This window comes from Watersipora subatra, chromosome 3 (genome assembly GCF_963576615.1).
Source record: "Watersipora subatra chromosome 3, tzWatSuba1.1, whole genome shotgun sequence".
Lineage (NCBI taxonomy): Eukaryota > Metazoa > Bryozoa > Gymnolaemata > Cheilostomatida > Watersiporidae > Watersipora > Watersipora subatra.
This window is the reverse complement of record NC_088710.1, coordinates 33,984,370-34,004,168: the sequence shown is the minus strand read 5'-3', so window position 1 is coordinate 34,004,168 and position 19,799 is coordinate 33,984,370. Positions and strand designations below refer to the sequence as shown.

The following is a 19,799-nucleotide window of genomic DNA, read 5'->3' as shown; positions in this document are numbered from 1 at the left end:
TACAAACAAAATAGTTATTTTTATAATACATGATGTAACAATCAAAAGTAAATTTATTGTCACACTCAGAGCAAACAAATAAAAAACTTCAAACTATGTTAGTACATGAATGCTTGTATTACCCCTGCAATGCCATCATTCATCTAGTGCTAATACATAGTTCGCAATATACGATTATATCAGTGCAGCAGATAGTTTACAATGAAAAACTCATTTAAGAAAAGCGATAAAAAGTACAGTTTCATTAGAATAGTGGTTGATTGCTAACTGTAAAAGTTCAAGTAGTAATTGAACAAAATAATATTATTGTGACCCAGAATTATGTAGAAAATAATATCTAAGTCAACAACAAATGTGAAACCATCAAAATGGAAACTTCATCAATGCGCATTGGTAAGAAATGTCATGACGAAAGAGTAATTATACTAAGTAGCAGAGATATTCCAATACTTTATTTGTATTAACCATATGTGCCTCAGTAAACTACCATAAATTGTGACTTTTAGCTGAGAAACATACACACTGTGATACAGTAAAATTAAAATTATAAACATATTTAAAGAAAAACATCCTAATGTATTTTAATTAAGCAGAGATCCTAAAATTTCAATAGACATAAAAAATATGACAGTGAACAGAGCTGGAACAAGACCAAGGAATGCAAGGTCGGGCCAGAATCAGGGTCAGCAATGAGGGCCAAAATCGAGTCGGACCGGGTCAGCACGCACAAATTTTTTATTCATTTAATTAAGGTTAAGAGATAGTTCTATTACAACCTAATGTTGTGACATCAATAACCTAAGATAAAAGAATCCATTATCACATCAATCATTATATTTTGTGGCTTGGTTTATAAATGCAATCTACAATTTATTGCGAGACATTGGTGGATCAATGCTAATCAATGGGTGATAGATTAATGGCACGACTTTGGCTAAAGTGTTTTTATTACAGATTTTATTTTCAACTCCGCTTTTATAATCAACAAGAAGAGATTAGTTAAGAACTACTTTACAAATATAGAAATAGATAACTTAGCATAGTGGAAACTAAAAATCCCCCACTTCCCTAAAACTTCTGCTATTAGTGAAAGAAACTAAACGAAAATAAATTTGCTATGTTGAAGGTTCTTAGACTTGCTTTTAAGTTCCTCGGGATGCCTTCGTTGTAAATGTCTCAATAGTATTGAGGTGGACCCTTCTTTGTAGCTCATCTTGCTTCCGCATATTGTACAAATAATTTGGTCTTTCCCTTTCGTGACTGGCATCTTCATGAACTCTCAGACCGCCGATGTGTTGATTATTTTTTGCCGAAAAACGTCGCGAAACCTATAGTCCAAAGACTATTGTCGCAGACATAAAAATATAGTTTTGACATAGATTGTTTTATTTTGCCTGGTCCTTCCGCGCTAAGACTAAACGCGACCCTATTTCAATCGCACCTAAAAAGCGATATGCAATCGCTTTTGTTTAGCCATAAACCTACCCGTGTCTTTGTATAGGAAGACCCGGGGGTCGGGTAGCTCGACCCGGGCACCTCTGACCCGGTGGGTCACGACCGGACGAGCTACCCGTGCCAGCCCTAACGGTGACACTGTTAAAATACTTAGCATGATATGAAAGACTTACAGATGTTGAACTAATAAATAGCTGGATTGCCCTAGTAGCAGCTGGTTTTCATCAGTCTAGTAATGTCATAGTGACAATCACATCAACACAAACTCGACTGTATCCTAACCAAAGACATGCTTGTCAGGCTGAAACTGGGCGTGATGGAAATAATGATGAGATCATGAAAAAAATACAACAAAAGGGGAAACTAAAGTGAGCATTTAGAGAAAACATTCATAGTAAGTATCTACCAACAGCCTTTTTTAGAAACTATCAGCTGAGCTAAAATAGTTCCAAACATCGTTTCATGACAGGAGATCATTGTCAATAGAAATATACTACCCTAGATTGTGAATGTAGGAGGAAAAGGCTAGCGCAACAATCATGCCTGACATTGTCTCCTTTCTTATCTGACAAAATTATTTTTCAGATTAAAAAGGAGACCATCATGGCCTGCATTTTGGAAAAACTGCAAAGCCGGCTGCAAGAGCTCCAAAAGAACCAAGAACACAAGAAACGATTGGAACAGCAAGAAAAATAAACTTCAGAAGAGCCAATTAGGCTCATGAGGCCAGCATAAGTCAGTCTTCCTAATTCAGAGAGAAAGGGGCCTGGGGTCATTAAGTACAAGCCAGTGCCAGCTCGGCACTCGTTACTACCTGACCGTTATGGGAGAGTGGGAGTGGCCAACCATGGTAAGAGCTAAACAGGACTGCAACAGCCGTCATGCTGCTAGAGGCCAAATGAGTAGGAGTGCTAAAAACACTGATTACATAACACCTTTTGTTTTGGAACAAAATGTGTTATTGACCAATATTTTCTATACTATTCCATTTAAGGATGAAATAAAATAAATGGTTAATGACACTCATTACTTATGGTGCTGGTAGGACCGGCCGGTCGACAGAAGGAGACAATGCCTCCATCCCGTATAAAATGACGCCACCAAGCTCAAGCATGCAGAGACTGGAAAAGTCTAAAGGAGAACAGCTGTGTATGTGCTTGTACTTTGAACTGTTAACAATATATTATTTCAAATATGTCATTTCGAACTCAGACAAAGTGCTGATTTTAAGTGGAGAAGTGAAGGGTCACTGCCAATCCGTTACAGTATGTATAAAAGTTATGATAAGCATCAGTTTTTTTGCTTTATCATATTGGTTCTTCAACTCTAGTCCAGCTATACGTATATTGAGTACATATTTAATATTCAAGGTTATCATATTGTTTCTTCTACTCTAGTTCAGCTATTTGTATATTGACTACTTATTTAATACTCAAGGTCAGGGCCGTATTGTTCAATGAGGCAGCCTCTGCTGTGCAGAGGCAAAATTTCAGCACCAAGAACGGCCAGTGTCGTATAGGGACAGTGTCGTAGTACCCTATACGACACTGAGAACGGCCAAACGGTGATTTTCTTGTTGTTTAGTGTCGAAAGTTTTCATACGAAAGGTGCGAACGTATCATGCAGAGCCCGTTTTCAGAATATTACTGGTGGTTACAAACCTAGCGAATCCATTTCAACACCATTTTTTTGCCGCTGAGAACTGAACGGAAAACAGACGTTTCGGTTTTGTCTGTTCTGGATGCACATATTTTATGATAATTAGTAAGTTTAAATGTGCTAGACCAGTGGTTCCCAACTGGTGGTCCATGAACCCCTAGGGTCCACAGGAGGTTTTGAGGGGGGTCCACAGGCTGGTGCCAGTATTGGTTTTTTTAGCTAGTTATTTACAGCTATTTCTGTCTTATAGTGGTTGGATCAATGATATAAAACCCTAAAATGATAGGCGATGGCTATCATATGGGCAGGGTTTAATGATCGAGCTCTGTCAGCATTGTGCTAGCCTGGGTTTTGGGGCTAATACAATTCCAGCGGGGTTGTCGCGTTGTCTTGTTAGGTTTTTGAATCTAGACTTTTATCACCTATGTGCGTCAATCGCTGGATAGTAGATGATTTCCGGTTAGGAGTACAAAATAACAAAACCTGTAACCAGCAAACATGTAATTCTCTCTCTCCTTCTTCAATTTTAGTGATATACTAAGATCCATGGAAAGTAAAACATTTCAACTTACCTATTTTTACCAACTTTAGAATGGTAGAGGTCTTAGTATATGCTTAAAATTAAATATAATTTACCTGAAATCACCCGATCATTGGACTTTTTTCTCTATTTTTTAATTAATATTTTGCTACCTCTAATATATAATGATAAAGTCTTTTGCCGTTGTCACATTGTTTGACCTGGCCAATAAGATGGGACACAGGCAAAGCTGTGCAGTGTAGTTTTCATACTCAAAATTTAAACCTAAAACCAAATTTGGGTCTTTTCGCAATGGCAACTATTAATATCATGAATGCTTGTTAATGGCAGTTGACTGATGATAACTGTGGCAATATTTGGCAACCAGATTTATTTGGCAACAAAATTAATCCAGCAGATCGGTAAACTAACTACCATTGTTGATAAAAGTTGTAAATTGTAAAAGTCGTAAAATTATTTCGACTTTGATCCCGTGATCAATAGCTTATGATAATTTAATTATAATTCAATTTTACTAAGCAGTGAGAGAACAAAGACAGTGGTAGTTTCAGCTGTAAATGTAAGTAAAGTATGGCAATGCATAATGGATATTTCAAACTTTAAGCTGTTTTACGTTGCTCTGTACATGTATATAATTTTAAAATATTTTTAGCATAGCCAGCAAGAAAAGAAAATATGACAATTCATATTTAAACTATGGGTTCACCTGTTTAACAACAAAAGATAAAGAAGAAAAACCTCAGTGTGTGATCTGTCATAAGGTAATGACTAACGATTCCATGAAGCCTCCTAAGCTAAAATTACATCTGAGTTCCCAACACCCTGATTTAGTGAATCATGACAGAAGATGAAACTTTCCTCAGATGGAGCTTTTCAGGTAGCCAAGGACAGGGTAGTTGAAGCATCATATGCAGTTGCATTACAAATTGCAAAACAGAAACACCTTATACGATTGGAGAGCAGCTAATTAAGTTTGGCGCTCAGCAGATGGTGGAGATCGTGCTTGGTAAAGTGGCTGAAAGAAAGATATCTGCAATATCATTGTCAAATAGCACTATTCAAAGGCGAATAACTGAAATGAGTGAAAACATCAAGAAACAGTTGGTAGAGGAAATTCAAAATGCACCTTTTGGATTGTTTTTTATTCAACTTGATGAATCAACAGATGTGGAATCGTGTGCTCAGTTGTTGGCCTTTGTTAGATATGTCGACAATGGAAACATCGAAGAGGAGTTCCTTTTCCGCAGTGCACTCAAAACAACTACACGAGCCTCTGACATTCTGGACAAGGTTTCACAATTCTTTGAGACTGAAAAGCTGTCATGGGTAAATTTATGCAGCTGCTGCACAGATGGTGCTCCATCAATGTTAACATCTAGATCTGGCTTCCAAGCAAGAGTGAAACAGCTAGTTCCAGATGTCAAAGGAGGACATTGTATGATACACAGACAAGCTTTGGCTGCTAAACCCTTTCCTAAATCATTCTCAGCAATCCTCAATCTGGTAATTAGCATAGTAAACTATATCAAAGATGGGTCCCTAAATTCTAGATTGTTTAAAAAACTAGTGAAGATATGGAAGCAGAGCATCAACTTCATTTATATCACACAAAGGTTCATTGGCTTTCCAAAGGAAACGTAACTGCAAGGACATTCAAACTACGAAAAGAAATTAAGATCTTTTGTGAGCAGAACAACAAAACAGAATTCAAAACATGGCTAAAGGATGAAGTTTGACTGCTTAATCTGGCCTACTTGGCAAACATATTAAACCAAATCAACAAACTTAATCGCCAGATGCAAGGAAGAAACACAAACGTAGTCAAGTTCACAGATGCCTTGAAAGCATTCCTATGCAAACTTGAATCATTACAAAGTTATATTATATTACACTTAGATTCTTTGAAGTCAGAGTCTCAGCACTATTTCCCTGAGGTGAGTGAATCAGAATTGAGTCTTGTCAGAAAACCTTTCTGCTGTTTTGATGAAAGCGTACCTGATGAGCTGCAGGAAGAATTCATAGATTTGCAGAATGATTCATCTGCCAAAGATGTTTATGAAGATAAAACCATTGAAGAATTTTGGCCTTGCTTGATTCATTCATATCCTTAGACAGCCAAACGCGCTCTTCGAACTTTGCTACCATTTGTGTCTACATACTTATGCGAGTCCACTTTTTCCTCCATGATTGTTCTCAAGTCGAAACAACGAAACCGACTGGGACTTGACGACGACATGCGATGTGCTTTGTCAACCATTTCCCCAAAGATTGAGAATTTGGTGAAAAACAAGAAGTACAATCCATCCCACTAACAAACTGACTACTGAAAATTAAAAGTCAAAGCAATTTAGTATAGCATTGCTTTATATAAGTAAATAAATAGAAACATACCAAATCTACTGACTCTTATATTATTCTAATTTATAATGTACGCCAATTTACAATGCATTGTTATAAACACCATATATTATGATGTTTATAGAAGGGTCCATGACTTTTAGATAAGGAGCTCAGGGGGTCCATGGTTCCAAGGTAGTTGGGAACCACTGTGCTAGACGCTGTTGAACTGACAAAGAGTTTTGATTTTGACGACTACCATAAATTCTGAACTTTCAAAACATTTACTTCCACTTAAGATAAATATTTTGATAGTAATGGGAAGCCAATTACTTACGGGATAATTTAGAATAATTCTTGGTTGGTTTTACTAGCCTTATTGCAGTTTTACGAAATATTCTGACGATACAATTCACTTGACTGATTACAATTTGCAAATGATATTTGAAATGTTTTCTTTATTATTAGTTTTATATCGACGCTGCGCGAAACAGACGTGTTTAGAAATATCTTGAAACTTTCAAGAAAAAAAGAAATTTGCCGCGAGCTTTCTTCTTATTGCTTATACATCGAGTATGCTTGCTAATGTTTTCACACTATCTTCACGTGAAAACATCTACTTCATTGCAAGGAAATCAACTCAGGATTTTCTCAGGCTGCATACACGTAACAGCTGATTTAAACTTTTCGTAATTTTGTGATTTTCTTTTTTTAATATCTGCTTGGCAAGCTCTAGTCACGTAGTGTATGTTTATAATATGTTTTGTTTAATGAGCTATGTTATTATCTATATTTGCATAGAAATATTTTTTGTATAATTTTTATTTTATGCTCACTCGTTGAACCTGTTTATCAACGGGTAAGAGTAGTTTCATCAGCGCCGAACCTGATCACCCAAGACGTGAGAAGAATCTCTAACTTTGTTAAATTCAAAATCTACCATCTTCAAATTTAAATCAGTAATCTTTAGTAAAGGACTCTGATATCACATTGAACTTTGAGTCACTCAGAGATTGGTGCTTTTATTATAGATCTAGATAGTATTCAAATTAGTTTCATTGTAGTTTTCATAGAATTCAAGTAGACAAGTTAGTTTCATTGTTCTACCATTATTTCTTTTCAGCAGAATCACAAACCTTCTAATATTCAATTTTAAGTAATCTTTAGATTTTTATTTATAGATTTGATGTTTAGAGTTTATTATCAAATCTTAATCAATAATCATAATATTTTTCTTTCTTACCCCTGGTACGAGTTTATGTAACACATGACATGTATTCAATAATTCGTACGGATGGTGATACACAGCAATCTTTATGATTTTTGAGAAATTTTTTTAGTATTATGCTTGCTTGTATAAGTTGCAATAATACAATTAAAACTGCTCTCAGATAGGGTTTTTGTGTGTGTTCTGTAAAAAATTTTCAATATTCGCAAGGGCGTTGCACCTCTGCCGAACCCACCCCGCTCGCAGCTCGGGCCTACAGCACTCACAAGTTGCCTAAGGGGGCTACTCAAAATATTGGCAAAGGCATCCTAGAAATGAACAATACAGCCCTGCTCAAGGTTATCATATTGTTTCTTCTATTCTAGTCCAGCTATATGTGTATTGACTACATATTTAATACTCAAGGTTATTATATTGTTTCTTCTACTCTAGTCCAGCTATATGTATATTGACTACTTATTTAATACTCAAGGTTATCTTGGTATTAAAAGTGGTAGTATCTTGGAATATCATAGTGGTATCTGCAGATATTTCTCCAACTTACTACTTAAAAAAGCATAAATGTGTACGACTGTGCAATGTTTTAATGAGTGTAATTTATAAATGAAACATAAAAATTTACAAAAACAAAAACATAATGAAAAAATGGCTGCTTGATAGTTTGAGACTAGCAGCAGAATATTCATTCTGCTTCATCAGTTTGATGAAGAACAGACGCAGCCATATGCAAGCACTATCAAAATTTATATATATATAGTTTTTGAAGTATTTCACTAATAGCTTTTATGATGTTGCGTTTTTCATGAAATTTGTACAGGCTAGCAACCAATAAGTTTAAGTCTTCCATATACGTGCTTATTTATTTTGCTAAGATTTTCTCTATAATTTGTAATAAAACTAGTTGTATCAGGACAGGCAGACTTTTATTAACTCTTCGCGTACCATGAGCTACGTAGTGTGGCTCGGAACAGTGTTTGAGTATGGCCAAGAGTCATGTGGTGTGACTTTAGTATTCTTCTTACAAACTACTTCAGTTCTGATTAGTGTGTAATTATTTAATTAGCCTATCATGTCTGTACCGGAACAAAAAGAAAACAATCATTTGTCTGTTTTGAGCCAATAAAAATAGGTTTACAGCCCACATAGAGTTTAGTTTCACTTTACAACGCTTCAGACTTTTATCCCGATTGCTTCTTTGCAATGACCAGTTGTGTCAGACTCATTATGGCTATAATAGAGGTTTCATTAATTATAGATCAATAGACTTCTTATGATTGAACAAGAAGATATCTACTGAACTACTGCGAGTGATTATTGTGATTAAAAATTAATTTGGTAGCATAAGAGTTAAAGTAAGTGGGATAAATTAATGTGTCTAATGTACTGACCTCAGGTTCACAGTTTATAAGAAAAAGTCAGGGCAAAACTTTGAAATCTGTCACTAGGGCACTATTAACCTAGGAAGCTAGCAATATCAGCAAGCTTCAATCAGGTGGATTGAAGGTAGATGTTAATGAGGCTGGTTTCCAAGAACCAGATCGAGTTTAAAAACCAAAGATTTTTAGCGACCTCACCAAAGGCACAAAGCATATGAGCATGAAGTTTGGATGAAATAGTGCCAAAAAATGTGAAAACCGTAACGATTAAGCTCACTAAAACACACACAATGACCAAGTGGAATTTATCAATATGGATTTTTATCAGCGTTTCTACTTATATGTATAAAATTATCAGGGTTTAACAAGTTTCCAATGTCTTGTGTTGAAAGTTTTTTTACAATTGAAAAATTTTGAGAATTATATCCCGCATCAGGGAAAGCAATTGCTAGAATTCATACGGTAAGTTAAAATATTCATATATAGAACTGATAGTAACTCAGTCAAGGTTAAACTCTACATTGTAAACCATATTTATAATCATTTACCATAAAAACTATAACGCTAAAACCATAATTCAAGACTGATATGTAGCTCACATTATAATAACATAATGGTACAGTGGACAATTTACATGTACTTCACCATTTTAAAAAGTCATAAAATTGATTTTTATTAAAATAGTGGCTAGTTATTGGTTTATTGAGTATAGCGTTAGTCTGGCGTATAAGTCAAGAATTGACACCAAATTTCAACTTTTAAAACCCATCCTCGACTTTTATAGCAGATTAAAACTCAATAAAACCATCACAAATCTAACTTATACTATATGACCTGTAAGGATTCATATATAAAATGGTGGTAAACTAGTAATCTTACTCAATACGCTATAGATCAAACACAAGGTCCTATTCTTCATCATTCAATTGCTCATGATAAAGATTCTCTTATGGAATAATGCTTTTTTCTTCAATTTTAATGCCTTTTTGCTGTAACCAACAATGACCTCACGCGTTTACTATTCATTTGATACATTCATTATCGTATATTCATCCTTTTTCTCATTCATAAATCACGAAATTCCTAGTACAATCACTGTGGTGGTTAGTGAGGCAGGCTAATTTGGTAGTGAAGGATTGAATTGAAACCATGGGGTCTTTGTTAGAACTTTCTTTTCTTATTCTTTTGTCAAGTTTCTTATTTTTGATAAAACCAAAAACATAGGCATGTTTGCTGATGACACAGTTGATTATTGAATGACATATCGGAAGCTACACATTGCTTTGCTCTGATGCTGACTGAAATTTTACAATAATTTACAGTAATTTAGTAGTTTTTGAGCAAATGATAAAAGGGTAACCAGATATTGACAGAAATAATTTGTTTGAGCAATAAAGGTTTTTAGAGTAAAAGCCTTCAAAGTGTGCATCGCGTAACAGACTTATAATTAGAAACTTACTGTTGAAAAAAAAACATTCAAAAATTGTTTTATTACAGAAGATAGCTGTTTGAAAAACTTTATACATCTTTATACTGCTAGTCTAGAAGGTGCTAAGTGCATTTTTTACAATTGAAAGTTTAGTTATTATGACTCCTCAATCTTAGTCATTTGCTATAATTAGGCATTATGTAATCAATTGATTGACTATCCTGCAGTCATCATAGAGAGACAGCACCCATGGTAAGAACTAAGAACATCGCTGATATATTCATATGCCATCTCTTGCACTGCTCCTGCTTCCAACATACTGTTTAGTTTGATGATGAGTAAAACATTTACAAAAAACCAACAACGGTATATTTATAAACATGTATCATCTATTGCTATGCCCAAAATAAATCCTGAAATAAAAAAACTAAGATACCATTAAAGCACAAGAATAGAAGAAGAAAGCCAGACTTTATGGAACATTCAAAGTAAGCATTCAGTAATATAATTCTCTACAAAAATAAATAGAAGATCAAGTGTTTAGTGATTCTACTAAAATTATTAATGCAAACACTCAATAAACAAACTAAAAAGTTATACAACTTTAGTAAGCCTATACTAAGTGCAAACTGTTTGCATCTTATGCTGTTGAGATGCTACTGGACAGGTTCAACCATTCTTAATTAGATAACACATGAGCTAAAACATATATATATATATATAGAAAAGCTTTGGAGGGAAAAAATTGAATGTGGGAATCACAATGTTTTGACCATAACACGTTTCCTACTGGCTCCAAAATAAGTCGGTTACTAGCTAAAGCCTTTCACACAACGCACTGCAACGCACCGCCAGCTTGCCTTTCCTTCTGAGGAGCGCTACTCTTCCAGAGTCTGCGTATCGACCGACCAGGATTTCCCCGATGCTATGTCAGGAACACCTGCTCCATCATTACCAAGTTATCACAAAATACTCTGGCCTGACTCCCCAACCAGCAACCTCTGAGGCAGGCAGTTGGCATGACCCGACCACCGTCCCACGACAATCTACTGTCAGAAGATGCTATGTTGCCTCAACTAAACAGTCTATCTCTGGGGCAGGTAGCTATCAGATACTATGGCTAGATTACCAGGATGATAGCCCTAGAGTGGGCTTCCATCAGATGCTATGGCCAGACTTCCTGTTAGTGATTTATTGAGCTAAGATAAAAATATGCTCATCTGTTTGCAAAAGCTCTCAAAACACAGAAAATGACAAAGAGAACGAATCAAAAGATAAAAATGAAAACACAACAAAAGAAAAAACTGAAAGGAAACCAACTACACCTAATAAAAGACTAGTAACAACTACTAATAAATTTTTTCATAGAAGTTCATAGCTAAGTTAAAATAGTTTAAAACATCATTTTATTACAAGAATTTAAAGTAGGAGAGAAGTTTTTACATCCAAGTGTGAATGTAAAAAATAATGACATTAACAGGTTGGACTGTTGAGACAATTGACTCAATCTCGTCTAGAAGGGTTGCCTTTTTAATTTTTTATTGCTAAAGGAATATTGCAAACTTATTACAAATTTAAACTATTTATAGTTATCTTAATAAGTAGTTGTTGTTCAAACAGGAATATGCTTACATTCAAACCTACTCTATGTCAATCAATAAGATATCAAGTGTTATTACTACTTATGATATTATTGTAATAATTTTAACTCAACTCAGGAGTTTCTATTGCATCAAATGTTGAATAACGGAGGAGTGGAGACAGCAGTGCTCCAAGATTAGTACAGTAGCCCTACTAATCCATGGACATACCTCACTGGAAGTTGTCTTATTTTGCACCTGGACATGTATAGTTCTTCAAGTGAACTCAGCTTTGTGACAACTTCAGGAACGACTTCAATTTTGTTTCCATCAAGGCTCAATATTCTCAGTGACTTCATCTTGCCCAACCTTAAATATATTAGCATGAACAAGAACTTATTGACTGTAGTTTACCTTCATATTATACCTTTTATTATAGTAACACTTTATTAGAGATGAAATTCAAGTAAAGAGTTAATGGTATTTTACAAACGCTTCATCAGCATTGTATGAAGATAAATTTAACCCTTTCACGTGCAAACCGAATGGCGCCTATATTTTGCACACTCCTTCGGGGTGGAGCGGTAGTAATCTTTTTAGATGCAGAAAATATGCTAACTTATCTTTACCTTGTCCTAATTCTTTAGGTAAATTCTTTTGGGAAACCTAATACCTGTCTCTACCAGTTGATTATTTACTACTGACAATTAACCTCCAATAATCCTATAGCCTGCATGACCATTTTTAAAGCTTTCAAGTTGTTTATTTTATTCTAAATTTAAATAAATGTTTTCATATAACTGTACATGTAAATAACAAGGTTGCATAAAAGCTCATTGTACTCATTCATATATTCCCTGCAGTTTTCAACCAAAACTGGATTTTCATTTGCGAAAGAATATGAGTTACAAACATCAATTTATTGTAAACTGAGTTAAGATTATCACAATGATGTTATCAAATAATATGCTCAATATCTGCAAATTTATAAGCTATATAATAATAATAATAACCTATCATATTCTACCAATAAAAATTTTTCAAACACAAATAAAATAAACAAATTATAATTACAATATGCACATCAAAAAATATTAACATTTTAAAATGTAATATTAGTAACATTTGTTTGGCCAATTGTGTTCTGATTGTTGCTTTTGTTTTGAACCATGTTTTATTCATGTGGCTGCTCAATACCTTCCAAAGTGGTTTCTGATATTGACTTCTTTTTTGCATAGCTTACGTAGTCGATATTAGGGTCCAGAAAATTTTGACCATGGCAAAATCTTTACGCAATGCCATTTGAATATACACTTCTCGCTGAAAAAGGAAACCAAGTGTAATCAAAATAGCCTCAAAGTTTTAGCCTCTAAATAAGTATTAGTACAAATGCTAAAACCTATTTCATATACCTCGAAGTATCAAGACCACGTTAAACAGGAAACTAATAGTAACTTGATACAGTTATCCCACGACCAAACAAGAGCGAAGCGATTGGTTGGGAGATTTATGATAATGCACATGTGCACACAACTCCCAAAAACTATTCATCAACATTGAGACGAACCCTTGTATCAAAATTTCATCAACAAATTTAACCATCGTTTTGTAAAGTCGTTAAAGTATAATAACGATATAAAACACATTCAAACTTATTTAAATATGTTACCAAGTCTTTGTAAACCGTTGGCATTATCTTAAAACTTACCCATCTGATCAGATTATACACAAATAGACAGATTTATTTAGACGAAAATCATTATTAAAACTTGCTAAGCCTTAATTTTATCAAAGTTAAGACCCGAAATTGAAACGCCGAGCGACAGGGAATAGAACGCTTACGTCGTGCGCATTTCACGAAATAAAAACGTGCACATTTCACCAGTCTATAGCATTGTCAAATTGCCGAAGGTTTCTGGATTAACGTATTAGTACTGAAATCGTTTCATTTTTGCTGATTTCAAAGTATCTGATATTTTAGACACATTGGAGTACTTCTAACTGATGTCCAACGCAGTGTAAGTAAAGGAAATGACAATGATATTTTTTCTAACGATTCTTATGAGATTACGATATTAAATTATAAGTTTGGATATTCTTCTTTATACTTCTTGATATTGTTAGCTATGACGTTTTGAAATGTAAATGAAATTGTGCATTGGTTTTCTATTATTACTGTATTACTATATTAATAATATTGGTTATTCTAATAATATCAGTGCATTTTCCTTCTAATATTGCATTTCTCCTATTGCAGCGAGAGAGATATAAACATATAATCTTTTCTTTTCATTATTGCTGTTTGTTGTATATAATAACACCCACACCTAGTACATTACAGCTACCATTGCAGTTATCCTATTGCACTGCAGTGCCATTTGACTGCTAATATTACATTTCTCAACCATCAGTACCCTTTCTTTTTTCCAATATCACTTTGGTCGTAGGCTGTATGACAGTGGAATTTCTAGTTATTTATTTCTATGGTGTTGCATTCAGTTTTAACGAAAAATCGCAATGCTTTGGAGTTAAAAAATAGAGGTTGATACGAACGGTAACAACTAAAGAATTAATTGCTATTGGGAAAACCGAGTTTTTATTAGTGCAGTATAATTGTGGACACGTATTCTACTGACCACTAGCAGTAAAGGCTTTATAAAGATGAAATATCACAAAAGTGGCAGGTGAACATAAATGGCATTCAATTAAAAGGTGGGCTCTATTTTTCAACCCTTTTTCTATGGTGGTGCTCAAATAGAGGTGGTGTTCAAATAAAGGTGGCACTCAAATGCAGGTTTTACAGTATGTTTGTATGATATATTGGCATCAGATTTCTTGCATTCTCATATTGTTTCTTAAACTGTAGTCCAGCTATTTGCAAACTAACTACTTATTTGATACTCAAGGTTATCTGGCTATCTGCAGATATCTTTCCAACTTATTGCTTGAAGCATACATGTATACCAATGCTGACTGTCCTAAATGTGTAAAGTTAATTAATGAGATTCTGCATTTTTAGATTTCAAATATTCACGTTTATTAAAGTAGATGGAATGGCTCAATATGGCTAAACTTATGAACTCTAGTATCACAGTTCATGGGAAAAGATAGAAGGCAAGTAGTTGAAATCTGTGACTAGAGCATATGCTTGCTCTTCCAAGCTGCTATTTGAGGTGTTTTGCCCATCTACATATGTAAGTCTCAATTTTTTGCATTTGTCTGTCTGTCTTTTGTCTGTTTGCATTTCTGTGTGTATTTTTCTCTGTTCAGCTATAGCCATTAAAATCTTGGAGTTAAAAATTCGCAATCTGCTGGATTTGAACCTATGAAAATCACAACCACAGTTTAATAATCCAAATCCAAAAGCCAAATATTTATTTCGAGAGAACTGCTCGTTGATACGATTTGGCAAAGAGCCTCATGTTTTATAGGGGCATAGTGGCCCATGGGCGCATTGTATCAATAAATATGTCATTTAGCTGAAACTTATCATTAAATTATTTGATGTTTGCGAAACTGTTACCGTGATAAATAACGCTGAACTCAACATGGCGAGCAAATGATATCTTTTTATAACGTATATCATCAGTACACGAGTCACCACAAGTTGTAAACAAACTATTGTTGGTATCATGGGGCTGCATAAATTAGCCCTAATGAAGTACAAATGAAGAAGCATCGTGCTGTATATACATAGGTTCAAAAATATTTTTTGCTAGGGCTTTATAACGTGCAGGCGCTTTGCTTCAATAATTAGCATATGGTTATAATATATAAAATATGATAACGCTTTAGATAGAAATTTCCTAACCGAGGATTCGTAATGTGTGGGCTCAATGCCAAAATAATAACACCAGCTGGACATACCGAAAACAGAAAACGCACATACTTTGAGATATATATACACTCTTTCCTCAATAGCACATGCTAAATTGTGTATTGATGAAGACTTTATGAACTCTGTTAACTCAATGAAATGCAATGCTTTTTCAGGTTTTGGTGAAATTCTATTTCTGGTTTTTTGTAAGGTACAATTGCTCAAGCGTGGTCAAGGTCACTACTTTCTAGGCGGACTATTGTATTATCCCGAGTAGGATAGCTTCGACGGTCTCTCTCCGTTTGGTCAAACAATGACAGTCCGATATCCTATTTTTACAATTGTACTAGTGTCGAGAGGTACCAGTATCGTCATATTCAAAGTTTTGATGGATAGCTTCAGCTGGAACCAAAAAACTTTTTAAAACACACTTCTATGCACGAATGGTAGTTATTAGTTCAAAAACTTTTTAAAATCTTGAACATTATTCAGAATTTTAATTTTGTTTACTCAGTTCGTATTAATGGTATCATTACCAAATAATATTTTATTTTAAGTCAGCTTTTATTGTAAACGCAGCAAAACAGACTTAGTTTAGCTATTACTTGCTGGTTATTGTACATTTACATTTAAACACTTTTACATTCTTTTCATTTGGTTTCTTAATTTATTTGGCCTGCACCAAACTTTTTTTTTTGATATGCAATTTGAAAGTTACAGTTGTTTGACAAAGTTCGAAAGCTTACAAAAATGTTTTTTTTTCTTTTAATTTATTTGAACTACACGAAACATTTTTCTCATGTTATGATTACCCAGGCATTCACCTAGATGAATTCTTGACATAGGTAAATGTGGGCCAGAAGACATATAAGGTGATGGAACACGGTGCATGGCAAGCTACATATGAATAATTGTGACAAATTATTACAGTGTAGTGTTCACCGTAGGAAGCTTGCCTCTTCCTCCTACATAGGGTACACTACTCTTCTGAGGAACTGCGTTGATGACTTTGGTTAGAATTTCCCAAACACCCAGAGCTCCAGAGGTTCCTCAAGGCCAATAGCCACAAAAAGAGAGGAGATTACAAATAAAGCTTTAGCAGCCTGCTCTTATAACTCTTTCTTCAAGCAACAATTATTTAACATCTCGGAACACAGGTCCTATTATAGTCAGGGTTATTCTACAAAGCTGGAAGGCAGTTGACTACTTATATTTGTAAACTTTTGCAATCTTGTTTGAAATCATCACAATTAATGCAGGCAGTACTTGGAGTTGTCCATAAAATAATGCTTTGCATGAGATTTGAAGTCACGTAATTGAGCTGAGTAGACTGATACTGTTACCTGTACTAATCAACTGCCTTCGGGTTTACTGCAGGGGTAGGAGTAAATCTGGTGATGCCTGGGATTTCTTTCCTTTTTAAATCAGATAGCCTGGAGATCTTTAAAAAACTGTGGTGGGTGTTTAAGAGGCTGGTTTTTCAGGAATCAGATGAAGTTTTGAGATCAAATATTTTTAGCAACCTAAGGAAAGGCATGGAGCATATGCGTGGGAAGTATGTATGGAATCGGCTAAAATGTGAACTCGCGGTGTTTAACCAGGATAACACTCACAAACAATGAAAAACGAAGAGTCTACTAATATCAAATTTTATCAACTTTTGTATTTCTACGTACAAAACTATTAAAGTTCATGAAGGGTCAGACATTTTATGTTGAGTATTTCTTTCCATGCTGGAAGTTGTTTCGATTGTTGAGAAAATACGGCAATTGCAGAACTTGGTGTGATACGTCATGAAATTCAGTTGTAGAGCTAGACGTTTTTCAATCAAGGTTTTTTTAACTAGATTTCTAGTCATCAGTAGACATTCCTACAATGTAAATACCCTCTTTCGTAAACACTTATGTTATAATTACAAGTATACAGACAGTGAGATACATATAAATTGCCTAATCAACTCCAAAATCATCCCAAATAATGCAAACAGTAAGCTACTTGAAGTGTTCCATAAAAGATTGCTTTGTATGAGCTTTGAACTCATGACATTCATCGTACTAGACTGACACTATTACCCTAATCAACTGCCTTCGGATTTACTGGCAGGCCATGGGTAAGTCTGGTGATGCCTGAGAGTTCTTTCCTTTTAAAATCAGATAAACTGCAGGTGGATGTTCAAGAGGCTGGTTTTCAGGAACCAGATGGAGTTTTGAGACCAAATATTTTTAGCATCCTGTTAGAAGGCAGGAAGCATATGTGTGAAAAGTTTGGATAAAATCCGCTAAAATGTGAACTCATCCTGTTTAAGAGAACTGACATTCATATAATGAAAAAGTAGAATTTATTTACATGTATTTAGATTTCTATTAAATTTTTTATTTCTACAAAACTATTAGGGTTCATGGAGGTTCCGATGCATTATGTTGAATATTTGTTTGCATGTTGGAAATTGTTTCGAATTTTGGGAAAATGCTGCAATTGCAGAACTTCGTGTGGTAAATCATGAAATTCAGACGTAGAGCTAGTCGTTTGTCAGTCAAAGTTTGACTCTAAATATTCCAACTATATTTATAGTCATTGGTAGACACTATTACAATATAATTACTTTGTTCTGAGAACATTTATGTTGTAGGGATTTTATGTTACATAAACAGTAAAATACGTGTAAATTGGTTCATTAACTCTAAGGTCGTCCCAAACTCATCTATTTGGCCAATTCAAGTAAAAACAAACAAGACGTAGCTTTTTCATTGAGTGACGGTACAGTATCTGTGGTATTATTGGTATGCTTCAAGAACTTTCCTCTCTGTTCATGTCACTTTTACAGGGTTTAGGGTTCATGATTATGGCAATTTTACTTTAATTTAAGGGCATCGAACACCTGCAGAATCAATATATGTCATTTTTTCATTGACTTTTGGACAGAAACGTCCATGATGGAAAAAAGTGAAAAATGTTTTTTTGGTTCAAAATATAGGAAAAAATGTATATCTATTATTGTAACAGTGGTGTCTGTCCATTTATTCAGTTTTCCGAAGACTGGGTTAGAGCTGAGAATAAAATATTGATTTCAAGGAAGTCTCCAATTGATGACATTTAGATTATTAAACCGACACCTGAACACCTACTTATTTCCTTTGCTTTATTGACACACCTGACGATTACATCAGGTGTGTCAATAAAAGGACCTGATGAGGGTATTAATATGTACGCTGTTCTGACGCAGAAGTGCGGCAGGAGAGAAAACAATATTTTAAGGCGTACTATGGAGCTCTCACAATACAAATCAAATTTTTGAGATTGCACCAACTCGACACTTAACATTGCATGGAATTTGTTATGTAACACAAAACAAAAACTTTACATTACTTTTTTATGTTCAGTAAAATTGAAGATGTATGTAGTAGTTTTACTTTATTGAAGTGTCTACTACACTAACAAAACCATAGTTTAATACTAATATGTAACTCATGGTATAATAATATAGTATTGCAGTAGGTAATAATATAATGGTGCAGCAAAAAAATCAATTAAAACTTAATTAAAAAGCGTCATAAAATATTCATTTTCATTTAATGTGGCCGATTATTTATTTACTGGGTATAACGTAATAGTAATTGAACATAATTATAATAACATTGTAACTAGAATTGACTCAAAATCATTTGTTTGAAAAACAATAGTTATCAGAGCGATACATTCAAAGGGTGCCTTTTCTAATATATTTGTAATGGGGAACAGCTAAAAAGCATTCAAAACACCGTTTCATTACAGGAAGTCATTCTTTGAATATACATATACAATAATTCTTGACTGTCCGTTTTGAAATTGCAAAGTATATTATATATAATTCAGATTTTACATGTACTTATTAGACTCTTCAATATTTTCCATGAACATTAATTTGCTATGCTACATGTACTTCATTTATGTAATCAATTGATGGACCATCCTGCAGTCATAATAATGAGGCAGCATCCAAAATAAAAACATTGCTGATATATTTATATATCATCTCTTTTAATGCTCCAGCTTCCAACATACTTTCTAGTATAAGAAATTTACAAAAAAAACAATAACAGCATACTTTAAATTCTCTATTTGAACGGTATATTTATTTGAATGACACGTCAATAGAATCCACTGTAAGAGAAAGGTTGAAAATAGAGCGTCAATCTTTAATTGAACACCACTTCCATTTGAACGTCACTTTAACATTCTTTGAGCTTCATGGACCCATAGTAAAAGGTGATCAGTAAAAAAGTTTTTACAAAATGGTACTAATAATGACTGGGTTTCATCGATAGCAATTAATTATTTCATTAATGCTGCACTAAGTGCCATTGTTTTAGTAAAAATGTACCCAAAATTATTGATCAC

The 19,799-nt window shown here is 34.2% G+C and overlaps 1 protein-coding gene across 1 annotated transcript; it reads left to right on the top strand.

Moving 5' to 3' along the window:
* The first annotated feature begins 624 nt into the window (after nucleotides 1-624).
* LOC137390533 (protein FAM200C-like) lies at nucleotides 625-5,766 on the top strand. Its single transcript, XM_068076861.1, has 4 exons — nucleotides 625-682; nucleotides 2,210-2,305; nucleotides 4,593-5,158; nucleotides 5,563-5,766. Exons 1-4 carry the CDS (start codon nucleotides 625-627, stop codon nucleotides 5,764-5,766), a joined length of 924 nt encoding a protein of 307 aa, XP_067932962.1.
* Nucleotides 5,767-19,799: the final 14,033 nt, after the last annotated feature.